At 42.3% G+C, this 13180-nt stretch overlaps 1 protein-coding gene across 2 annotated transcripts in view; it reads right to left on the bottom strand.

Annotated features, from left to right (window-relative positions):
* Positions 1–13180, bottom strand: part of LOC124544946 (protein HIRA-like) — a 205381-nt gene that overhangs the window by 43169 nt on the left and 149032 nt on the right. For both annotated transcript variants that reach the window (XM_047123692.1, XM_047123693.1), the window contains 3 exons: positions 7467–7643; positions 6442–6547; positions 6228–6350 (listed from right to left, as the gene is read on the bottom strand). In XM_047123692.1, the coding sequence (XP_046979648.1) occupies positions 6228–6350; positions 6442–6547; positions 7467–7643 (406 nt within the window). The remainder of the gene's footprint in view (positions 1–6227; positions 6351–6441; positions 6548–7466; positions 7644–13180) is intronic.

Here is a 13180-nt window from a genome sequence, read left to right as displayed (position 1 = left end):
ATGAGTTATGCTACCTCAAGACATACACAGTTTTTAACTTTAATCCAGGACTTATTGTGTTAAATCTTTAATTCGACATCTTACCTCATAATGAATAGATAATGACAGCCTTCTAAATTCTGTCAATAAATATATGATGGGTATCCTTGATAACCTATAGCTTGACAAGAACAAAGCACAGGACATGGGCTGATATTGGGCTGAAAAATGTTAAAATAAAGGTAAAATAATTACAGTATATGAAATACCGAAAACCAAATTTATGTTGCACTTGTAAGCCTTTAGATAGGCATCATGCAACTGTGCTTGGTAGACCACATTAGTCATAATACAGACATTAGATCTGACAAAGGAGTCTTTGACGTCTTCCACTTTTAGTCCAATCAAATGGTGCTCAGAAAGGACAAGTAATTGAAGCTTTTACAGAAGTTTTTGACAAGCTTTGACAAGCTTTCTATATGTTTTTGAGGGTTTTGAATCTGAATTTTGAAAGTTCCACTGAAACTCTGGTCCAGAAATGAGGCAAAAATGGAAAAAATCCACAAAAAATGAAACTTTTTGGGTTTTTACACTTACAACTCAGAAAAGACAAAAATTTCAGTAAATTTGACAATGTACAAAAGTAAAGAGGATAAAATTTCCCACATAACAGTTCATTGTGACTTACAACTGTAAGTGTTTAGTGAATGTTGAAGTTAGCATGATTTCAGAACTGAAGGTGATGGGCCATCTCAGGACCTAGCCCCCTCACACTCCTACCATACTTTGTCGCACATCCCTAGCCAATTTCCATTCTCCAGTAGCGTCATGATGTTATTAGAGTGGTTGGTAGTTGACACTTGCTGAGGGGGAGTGCAAGATGTTTGTGAGCTGGCACTGACCTTTCCTCCTGACAGGTGAGAGGCCAGTCTGTGTATTTTGATTCCTCCTCTGGCGGTTGGAAATTCAGTTTAAATATATAAAACAGTCATACAGAATGAGATGAGGTCAAAGGTGTGTTCCATGTGATGGTGTACTGGATGATGGGAGAAAAGTATCACCATCCAAGCCCGAGATGGCGTTAAAGAATGTTCTCGAAGTAAGTAAGAAGAGGAAGAACGGGATTAGCTGCCCTTTTAAAGAGCAAAACTTTGTTTAAGGTTCGTGAACAATGTTCAAAGAAGTACACTAGCAAAAAACTTAAGGAGGAAGAGCAATTGAGAAGGTCCCACAAACACAGCTTTGTAGAAATAATCTTCAATGAAAGGCGGGTAACACATGTCACAAATTCCTGTCTAATTTGAAGGAGGAGGAATGCTTAATATCAGTTTTAATGGAAAAATTGGACATAGCAGGCATAACTTCCAAGTATGCCATGGAAGATGTCGATACCTTGATCTACAACTATGTCTACACTCTGCAAGCCCCCTTGCTGTATGTGGGTGAGGGTACTTTGTGTACTGCTGTCATTTCCCCTCTTTCCTGTTCTAGTCATAAATAGTTTGTGGAAAGAACGATTGCCAATAAGCCTCTGTGTGGGCTCAATTCCTCCGGTTTTATCTTCATGGTCCTTTTGTGAGATGTACGTAGAAGGGAGCAATATGTTGTTGACTCATTTAGGAACATACTATAACAATAATCCATACTGTGATGCAGAACACCTCTCTTGCAGTGTCTGCCATTGCAATTGGTTGACCATTTCTGTGATGCTTTTGTGCTTACTAAATCAACCTGTAACAAAATGCACTGCTGTTCTTTCAGTCTTCAATATTTCCTCTATCCGTCCAATCTGAAAGGGATCCCATACAGGTGAGCAGTATTTGTCGAACAAGTGTTTTGTAAGCTATTTCCTTTGTTTATAGAGCACATTTCCTGAGGATTCTTCCAATGAATATATCTAGCATCTGTTTTACTCATGATTTATTTTATGTGGTCATTCAATTTCAAATCATTCTATACGATTGTCAACACTGCACATCTCTGGCTTCCACACATTCAACCGTCAGTTTTTGTGGAAGGCAAGGGGGGAGGGGGAGGGAGGGGGGCTTCTCATCATTCTATCCGACTTCTTTCAACAACATAATGCATTAATGATGAAAGCAGGCAAAAAAAAAAATCCCACAGAAGCCTGACTGTTCTCAGGGAATTGGCCACTCTGCTTGAGAGAAAATCTTGTATTTGCATGTAGTCAAGTTGCTGTGACACTACTTCTGCTCTTTACAGTCAGGGAAAAGTGAAACGCATCACTGAAGAAACATCCTGAATTGCAACAGGACATATGAATATTTAAAGATCCAAACATGGACAATGAGGCAGTGGTGGAGTGCAGTAAAAGATCCCTCGTTAAGTTGTATGGTGGTATAAGCAGGTGCCTCTGAACCACATCCAATATGGAAGACCGAGCGGGGTGACGCAGAGGTTAGCACACTGGACTCGCATTCGGGGAGGACGACGGTTCAATCCCGCGTCCAGCCATCCTGATTTAGGTTTTCCGTGATTTCCCTAAATCGCTCCAGGCAAATGCCAGGATGGTTCCTTTCAAAGGGCACGGCCGACTTCCTTCCCCATCCGCCCCTAATCCGATGAGACCGATGACCTCGCTGTCTGGTCTCCTCCCCCAAAAAACCAACCAACAAATATGGAAGCTCCACCAAACCGGCATTCGTAACAACTACCAACATCAATTCTCTGCTACCAACAGAAGATGCTGCTTGCCAGTATATTCTCAGATTGTACAGCCAGATACAACAGTGGCTGTGCAAAAATAAAAATCCTGAGGAGTCAGGTTGGATGAGGTCCAAGGATTGCATATGCTTGAGCTGCCAGCACCCAGTGTTATTCTGACCTATATCTCATGCAAATGCTAAACTTTGGCAACTCTTGTAGTTGCCAAAAGACAGGCCTCCACTGTTCCAAGTTCTGCATCAACTGGGATACAGTTTGTGAGAATGTCAGCCACCTCAATTCGCATGACTTAAAAACAATGACGGAAGTAGAGGAGGAACAGGAGACTGAAATGAGAGTTACTGCAGATGAAGGCACACTGTAATTCATATTATGTCGTTAAACATTCCAACTGTGATATCTCATGACCTCATCATCGTAAAGACACACACAGAGAGAGAGAGAGAGAGAGAGAGAGAGAGAGAGAGAGAGAGAGAGAGAGAGGAGAAGAAGAAGAAGAAGAAGAAAGCTGTACACTGGTTAAAACTCTAATTTATTATAATTATAACAGATAGATAATTATTTACCTATTATTTGGTATGAACTGAAATAAGTCACTCATTATCTCACTTTGCTGTAACACACACACACACACACACACACACACACACACACACATTCTCATTTTGCAGATGGATCACGAAAAGATGAGAGTAGACCTAAACACCATTTCTTCTGCCTCAGTTTGCAAGCTTATTTCATTTCTAAGGGATTTACATTGCTGTATTCCAGCCACTGCCTGAACATTTCTGTACTTCCTTCTTTCATTGATTAATTGAAGTATTTCACCTGTTACCCTACGTTCCTTCACAGTCACCTTCCTTGTACCTATGTTTGTCTGCCCAGCATCTGTTCCCTTTCCAGAGATGTCCACTCCTCTTCAAATGAGCTGCCTACTCTGGTGTTCCTTATCTCAGTATCCACAATAAATGAACTTCAAATGCCTCCCAGCATTCCTCAGTACTTCAGTATCCCACATCTTTCCACAATGATTTTTTCGGATGATTCTCTTAAACTTCAGCCAAACTACAACTTCTGTAAACATTGGTTTGCCTTTCTTCAGGCTATCTTCTAAGATAAGTCATAGTGTCAGTACTGCCTGGTGTGTTTATACATTTCTTGGGAAACAGGCGGGGAGAGGGGGAGGGGGACAGGCGGGGAGAGGGGGAGGGGGACAGGCGGGGAGAGGGGGAGGGGGACAGGCGGGGAGAGGGGGAGGGGGACAGGCGGGGAGAGGGGGCAGACGGGGAGAGGGGGGCAGACGGGGAGAGGGGGGCAGACGGGGAGAGGGGGGCAGACGGGGAGAGGGGGGCAGACGGGGAGAGGGGGGGAGACGGGGAGATGGCTGCATGTGGGGGGGAGTAGTGGGAGAAGGCAGTGTATGAATTGGATGGAAGTGTGATGCCGACAGAAGAGAGAAGGGGAAAGGAAAGGTTAGGCAGTGGAAACACGTTAGAGGAAGTTTGGGCTGATGGGGTTTCAAGAGTGGGGAATATGTTGTCTTTCTAATACATCCTGCACTCCTGAAATCCCCCTGGCCTTAACCTCTGCTAACCTGTTCCCCTTGCCTCACTTTGCCTTTTCTCTTCTGTTGACACCACTCCTTCACCATCTAGATCATGCACTCACTCACTCACTCACTCGCACATGCCTGCCCCTCCCCCTCTCTGCTCTTCCCCTTTCTCAATCCCTCTCCCTTTTCTCTCCCCTCCCTTTCTCCCTCTTCATCTTTAGTTTACTTTCCTTTTCGCCTCTCCCCATTTTTCCCCTCAGTACACCTCTCCCTCTCCCTACAACTCTTTTTGTTATATCCTCTGTATTCTTTACATCTTGTGTGGCCACGAAGTCATCTGTCCAAAGACCAGCCTCTTTCTCGCTACCCATACCTTGTGTTCTTCCCTATCCCATTCGCCATCTCCATCGGCACAAGGAACTGTTTTCAATACTCGAATATCAGTAATCAGTCTTACCGTGGGCATGGGAGTGTGCTTTTGGATGCCTGTGTGGTTGTGCGTGTGAATGTGTGTACCATTGCTTTAAAAAGAACTAGTACTCAAAAGCTAGTGTGAATTGTATTATCTATGTGTAACTGTGCTCCATGCATTGAACTGCTATAGGTGAGTGGTTGTCTTTCTTTTATTTTACATACTGCCTCATCCAGGAATTTCCATTATTGTTTTACCTTCACTCTTTCATCACTCACAGTTTCTGTCTTCTACTTTATTCATTTTCCTTGTTTCAGACAAACATTGCCTAATGCTTCCTCTGAAACTCTCAACAACCTCAAGTTCTTTCAATTTATCCAGTTTATTAAGCCTTAATTTGCTGTTTATAACCAATACATTAAGGCGTGTCTACACCTGACCCAGGAAAAATGTAATAGTTTAACATTTGGTTTTGAAATCTGAAATATTTCAGTGCCATAACATCTCATCCATATATAAAATATTCTTGCATAATACTTAAACCAAGTGTTAGTGACAATCAACATATGCAAAACTTGTGCAAAAATTCTACCGAGCACTTCCCTCTTTCACTCCTTTCCTCCAAACCATGGTCTCCTACTACTTTTTCTTCTCCCCCTCTGGAATACCATCGAGTTCCAGTACCTCATTACAATTAACTTTCTGTCTCCCTTTTTACTTTCATCATACATTCTTTCAATCATTTCATTACCTGTAAAGCAAGTTGACATATAAAGTTGTACTACTGTGGCTTGGGTTGACTGCGATACTTCGTTCACTACACTGTTCATATTAGTTGACGACTTTTCTTACTTTCTTGTTCATTACTGGATGTGCTCCTGCATGATCCCTTCTTGATTTTCTATATATGTATCACTGTGCCAACTTGAACAGAAGTCCTATTCTCCCTGCCACTTCACTTCACTTCACTAATTACCTCCGTATCTAACTTCAACCTACTCATTTCTCATTTTGAATTCTCCACCTACCGATTCAATTAACACATCTAATATGCCATGCTTTACCCCAAATAATGCCAGTTCCGTTTTTCCTGATGACAGCAACTTCTTGAGTAGTTCTGCCTGAAGGACAATATAGGGGACTATTTTACCTCAAGGATATTTTACCCAGGAGGATGTCATCATCATTAAATCAAGAAAAATTATGACTGTAATGTCCCCTCTGTTTTAGTCCTTTGCAGTAACAGCACAACCTTGGGTGATATTACAAAGGCAGATCAGCCAATGATCTAGACTGTTGCCTCTGCCACTACTGAAATGGCTGCTGCCCCTCAGGAAGCACAAGTATGTCTGCTCTCTCCATAAATACCCCTCCATTGTGGTTGAACCAATGGTATGATAAGCTGTATAGATGTGGCACATGAGCCACCACACCTTGGTGAGGTCCATGGTTCACCAAATGAAAGACAAAAACATAGCTTTCAGAATGAAACAACTACTGAGCAAAACTGCTAGAAGAATTTACTCAGTTAAATCAAATATTAACAAAATATGAATGTTATTAGTAACTGAAGTTTACATTTATTTGTTCACAACATACCCTTTAATGTGAGACTGCAAAGAAGCAAGTGGAAGCAATTTGTTTTCTTGTGGCAGCAGCTGAGTGAATGTACGCTGAGCACAAGAGCGCTGGACTGCATCTAAGCTGTCACCCATTAATAACCTGGTGAACAAGACATGGCACACAAATTTTGTCATCATGGATGTATAAAAAAACAACCGAAATAAATATCTGAGATTTCTATTCCTCCTACCAGCAACTTAGATCACTGGAGAACATGAATGCTTTTCCTGTTGATAGTGATATTATAGGGCAGCCTTTCTCTGTTACTGTACAACTCAAAATTGTGACAACAGAGCCTGTAAAGATAGGAAAAAGAATTACTGTAAGATAAGAGCCTAAATAATATTGAGATATAGTAAATGAGGACAACTGCAGAAGCACACATATCAAGCTGAAAGTTTACTTACCTTCATTCCACATACCTTTAACATCAGATGATTGAAACACAAGTAAAACTTTTCATTTTCTTCATGTTTTCTAATTATTCCCCCCACAGTCAATAATTTTTATTTTATATTTATTTATTTTGTTAATTATATTGACTTTTGTCTGGTGACACATGTGGTGGTAAACTGAAAGTGACTCAGCAGTGGAGAATGTGATAATATATCCAAAGTGATAACTATGTGGAAGAAAATATTGGAGTGCTAAACACAGAGATGGTAAATTTATGTCATGAGTCAGCTTTTTCCCATGAAATGCATGGATCCTGCTTTTTCAAGTGGTGATAAATCATTTTAAGAATATTTACAAATTGTGTTAAAAATTATCCAGTGCTGATGTGCTGTTAACCTTTAATTTACCCACTCTCATAGAGCACATAATGTTATGAACTGCAGCCATCTGCTGTCTTCTTTTTCCTTTTAAAGACTTCTTCATAAGCCTTTATTGTTTATTTTCACTACCCTATGACTTATTGGTGGTTCTGTATCACTATAACTCCATAAAATGAAAGAAAATGATCAGTTTTGTAATTTTTTAGTAAATGGAATCCCTTAAAAACGTAAAGAATCGATACTGTTCATCGCAGGTCCAAAACATACTGGCAATGATGAAAAGACTGTGTAATGTTGAGCACCTCAGTTGCAAGGTTTGGAAAAGTCAACTACCAAGTAATTTTAATAAGACCATGGCAGCAATGAACTGATCTCTTCAACACACCAGGCAACATAAAATTAAAAAGAAATTGTAGTGACTGCAAACGATTCTGTGTACCTGGTTCAGAACGCATAATAGGCATCAGCGATTCATTCTTGATGAGGCAACGGCTTTTCTCAAAGTCCCATACACTAATGCAGCCATTGCTTGTGATAACCATAACATGCTGAAGCCCTGAAAGCACCAAACGGGATGGAGCCGCTGACAGCACGAGAGGTGGGAAAGGTCGTCTTCCTGCAACGAAATAAGTATGGATCCACTGCAGGTTTACTATGTTTTACAACAGCTCTGATTTTAGGCTGTGGAAAATGACATCAACATTTAAAAATTGCAAGAGAACATTGAATCTTCTATATAAATGTATCCCTCCTCATATGCTCCTCACTTCTGACAGGACATTTCAAAGTTCGTAATACAAATAGTATAGAGTAAACTTTAATTGTACTTCATCCATTATCACAACTTCACATTAACTTTCATTTCCATATTAGCTATGAAAAAAAGAAAAAGGTGACAAACTGTATTTCACTGAAACATGCAAAAGTAAGTCTAATAACACATAAGAAAATAAGAATGTGAGTGACATAGTATGAACAGCATAGCGAAAGCAGTATCATAGGCGAAATAGGCATGAAGTCAATCCCCACCAAAGTAGTACAAGTTTATTTGCCCATTAGCTCCATAGATGTTAATGAGACAGAAATAGTGTTTGGATAGAGAAAATAAACTATTCAGATAGTTAAAGGAGGCAAAATTGTGATTGTGATGGGAAACTGCGATTTGATAGTAGGAAAAGAAAGAGAAGGAAAAATTGTTTGTTCCAGCCCCTGGCATACAGGCTGCCCATCGTGGTTGCAGTGGTATCGGCCTGCTTTATCAATCTGCTTTGTATGGTGGCCTGTACATCACAGCAAATAAATGATTTTCAAGAAGCTGGTATGTAGTCTGCCCTGCATGAGAGGTGCATTGTGGGAGTAGTTACCAGCCTGCTTTAAAAACTGTACTGCAAGGGGCTACACATGCTAGTGTGCATGCAGGGTACAGATTGAGATGGATAGAGGAAGGAATGGACAAAGCGAGGAGAGGAGGGGATGGACAGAACAAGGAGAGGAGGGAATGGATAGAGAAAGGGGAGGTGGGGAGATGCATGAGACAGGTGGAAGGGGTAGTGGGCAGGTAGAAATAGAAAAATGGGGAGGGGGAGATGAAGAGTGGGGGAGGAAGATATGGTCAGAGGGAGGTGGAGAAAGATATGGGCAGAGGGAGGGGATGGAAGTAATGGACACAGAGAGGGTAAGGAGGAGATGAAGAGATGAGAGAGGAGATAGATAGAGGTGAGACAATGATGTGGACAGACAGAGGGAGGAAGAAGTGAACACAGAGAGGGGCAGGACAACATGTGTCAACATATGTGTCAAATGCTCCTGCAGGTGAAGCTGCTGGGAAGGCTAGTATAACAGAAACGCAGAAATTTTGAAACAGATTTTACACTGCACAACATGTCCAGATGAAGATGTGGGCTATGATAAATTACGAACTGCAAATTACGGTTCATGAGATAAGACTTGAATGAAAAGAGAGAACCATAGATTATTGACAGTTTCAAATGGAGTATTAGGCAATGATAGACTGAAACAGAGGAAAATAATACAATAGAAGACAAGTGGGTAGTTCTGCGAGGTTAAATATGTGCTCTGATTTTGCGCCACAGTTGACGATCCATCCTGCTCAGCAGGTAGTGCCAAACTTCCAGTTTTCTCACTGCAGTGAGGGGACATGGGCGATCTAAGGAGCCGACTATCGGCATCACTGGTGAAAGTCCAGTGGCAACTATGGGTAGTCTGGACTGGAGGAGTAAGATAAACAGAACTTGGAATTAGGTCTGAAGAAGACCAGTTGGCAGCTGAGTGGAAGGTCACCAAGCAGACAGCAATGCCTACTTTACGGAGCACTGATCACTCAATGACTGTGTCTTTGTGCTGTGTGCCCTGCATGACAGACTCCCCACATGAAACTCCCATATTTGACAGCCCTCTTCTTTGTTGTCTATTTGGCATCACACATCAATACCATCCCCACCAGTGGCTCACAGTTGGCTACAGAAATGCACGCTTCTGACAGACGCCAATAGCCATCATGCGGGGCCCGGTGTATCCAATGATGCACGCCTGCCAAGCCATGTCTTCAGTAGCTCCATCTACAAGAGTACCCTACCGTCGTGATATAGGATGGCCGGCAGCAGCTACATGGTTCAGTCTCAATCACAGTCTTCAATGGTCTTCAGTCTTAGACAGCCTCTGATGGTTCATTTATGCATTAGTAGCAGGAGCCTCACACTACACGATGCTCTCTAGCTTCTTCTAATAACTGGGCTTTACTGCTGTTTCTTCATTTGTAAAGTGTCTTCCCAATTCCTGGAGACAGCTACAAGTTATGTAAAACTTCTGTTAACCATATTTAATCATTTCTGCTCTTATCCAGTTTGCCTACAAGGACAGATGTTGCGCTACTCTGTAACCCACCTCTCCTCATCATTGTGTAAGGAATAGTACATAAGTAACCTGGAGACAAGATGTTTTTGTTCCCACATGTCACTGTCTTTTCATTTTACTGTTGTCTTTTTGGTTGCTTTTGTCACTTGTGGGCTTGTATGCTTTGTCCCCTGTGTTTGCTTGCTTGTGCTATTTATGTACCAGGTTCTATGGTTGCTGGTTTTGCCCCCCCCCCCCCCCCCTTTTTCTGTGGAATTTTGTATAGCTTTTTGCATCTTTGTGCATTGCTTGGTTCCAAATGACTACCATGCCACAATTACCTGCTGCGTGAGTCAACGAAGGATGCACATGCTTGAAGTGGTGAATCACTTCCAAGGTGGTGGAGATGGGGTCAAAACTGACGTTGGGAACAATTGCACCACCACCACCATCCACCCGGCTGTGTGTGTGTGTGTGTGTGTGTGTGTGTGTGTGCGTGTGCGCGTGCGCGCGCGCGCGCGCGCGCGCGCGCGCGCGCGCGCGCGCGTGCGCATTGCCATTTTGCGAGTTTGATAAGATGAAGGAAGACTGGAATGCATTCCTTGCACAGTTCAATGTGCACATCACACTGCATCACGTACAAGATACTGACAAACATTCTTAGTCCTTGAATATGGTGGGAGTGACTACTTATAGGCAGTGTGCCAAACTCTTTCCCACTTTGTAAAATATGAAGACCTAATACAGGTGCTTACAAAGAGTTACGAGGATAGGGTACAAGTGGTGGATGCTCGTTACAAACCATTTAGGTTGAGTACGCAACAAGGACAGACATACCGTCACTGCGTGACTGATTTGCAGGGCCTTACTAGACAGTGTAGATTCAAATGTGACTGAGGCAAATACTACAGTGATGCAATGATTTGTGATGCCATCACGTGCAGTATAGCCAACTCAAGAAATTGGGAAAAAATTCTTAAATACCCACACTCTTCGTTGCAACAGATTCTGCTAATTCTTGGCTATTAAGATTCCTGCAAAAGCACAGCAGACAGTTTTGAGGTACCACCTTATCAAATAACGTGATTGGAAAGAGAAACAACATCTACTGCGTGCACTCTTGTACCTGTATGTGGAGATGGTGTGGACTATATATGGACATAAGGTGGCAAAAAACCAGCAACAAAATACAAAAGGAAGTTCGTTGGCTGTGACTGATGAGTTGAGCTTTGTTGGTACACATTTGGAAGGTGCAGTGAACTACTCAGAGCAAGAGTGTCAACACCATTGTCAAGTCTGGAACAAATGAAGACTGTCCTTGAACTGATTTACTCGGAAGATAGACACTGCTTGAAAACTTCATTGTTGTTGAGATTTTTGATAGTCATTATACTGAACATTACAATAAAATGTTTGTTTGATTGAGTTGTTCAAATATAGAAGAATCATTGAAGAAAGGAGTAAATTGCTTTCCCGAAGTTGAAAGATGTTTTGATTAGTGATCAATGCCTTGTTTATTTTGATCCAGCCAAACTGGAGGTCTTGGTTGTGGATACTTCCTCTTATGGTATTAGTGCAGTTCCGTCGCATACATTTGGTCATGTTGACAGGCCACTTATATTTGCTACAAAGTTGTTGTCCAAAGCTCAGTGTAATTACTTGAAAATTGAAAAGGAGGCTCTTACCATTGTATATCATGTAACTACGTTTCACCAGAATCTCCATGGCAGAAAAGTTTACTTGGTGTCTGACCATAACCCTCTTCAATCTTTGTTTAGTCCTTCTCATTCAGTCCAAAATCGCACAGTGCAGAAGCTACAATGGTGGGCTCTTCTTTTGTCAAATTACTAATATGAGATTGTGTATCAGCTCACTTCAAAGCATGCCAACACAGAAGCTTTTCCTCACCTCCCTGTTGGCCCAGATTCAGCATTCAATGAGTCGCACTCTGTCAGCACTGGTTGGCTGCATTCAGCCAAAGATTTGTAGTTATGTGGTTCACTGATACTCTGCCCATCGGCACAAAATTTTCCGTTCATCAAGGTATCAGTTTGATTTGCTTGGATAATGACCATATGTTGTCATTCCCCAGGCTCTCCACTCTGACACACTTCATTTGCTACACCATGCCCACTGCGGCATCATTCGCACCTTGCAGCTGGTGTGGCGTTACTGCACTTGGCACAGAGTCAATGCGCATGTTGAACAGATGACTTCTCAGTGCCAATCCTGTGCTGAACATCAGTCAGCCATGTTTCAGCAGTTCTTTGAATGACCAAACCACAAGCACATTGGTGATTTATGCACTTGGATTTCAGGAGTCCTAACTGGAATACACGTTGGCTCATCTTCGCTAATGATTTCAGCAAATTTCCCTTTGTGGTTCCTATGCTCTCTACTATGACAACTCGCTCCACAATCCAGGCCTTGGCATCAATCTTCTGCCTCGAGTGATTGCCTACCGTGATTACGTCTGACAATGGACCTCAATTTATTTGCACCGAGTGTGAACAGTTTTGCATCACCTCTGGCATCAAATACCATGAGTGCATCATTCCACCCACAATACAACAATGAAGCTGATTGCTGTGTACAAACATCTACGCAATGGATGGACAAACTTCATACCTCTCACACATGGGATCTAACTCTGCTGCTATTCTTTTATTTCTACCATTCCCCATCACACGACAGACAACCACCGGCAGAGTTGGTATGTGGACAGCACCACCACACTTTGCTTTATTTGCTGCACCTGCCACAGCGAGTAATGCCCATTCCACCCACTGAGGCAAAGTATCACACTAATGATATGGTGTTTTACAGATTGTATGGTGCATCGAGGCACTGGTAGCATGGCATCAAAGTATGACTTCTTGGACATTATGTGTTTTTACTGCAAGAACTGAAAGGATTGCTCAGGTGCCACCACAATCAAATTCTTCTATGTAAATTGTTTGATCCTGCAGCAAGCTTTGTGCTTTCACATTCCATGCCCACTTGGATGCAGCAGCCCTCATTGCATCCAGCTCCCAGGGACCCCACGTCATCAGTGCCAGTCCTGGAGCCAATGGAAGTCAATGCCCTTCTATGGACATCACTATCTTGACAGCCACCACTGCCTGGGAATGGGACCCTCTTCCTGGTAGCTGTCCCACATGCCACTACAGAGCCCTTTGCAGTTGTTGAGGTGCTCTGTCTTCATTTGCTGTTCTGCCTCTGGATGTCGGTACATCCTCTCTGCCTGTTTTTTCGGGTGATGTTCCCAGGCAGGCTGGGCATATGCTGGGGCATGGGCAG

Source organism: Schistocerca americana, chromosome 8, assembly GCF_021461395.2.
Source record: "Schistocerca americana isolate TAMUIC-IGC-003095 chromosome 8, iqSchAmer2.1, whole genome shotgun sequence".
Classification (NCBI taxonomy): Eukaryota; Metazoa; Arthropoda; class Insecta; order Orthoptera; family Acrididae; genus Schistocerca; species Schistocerca americana.
The sequence above is the reverse complement of the archived record's forward strand: the minus strand, read 5'-3'. Positions and strand labels throughout refer to the sequence as shown.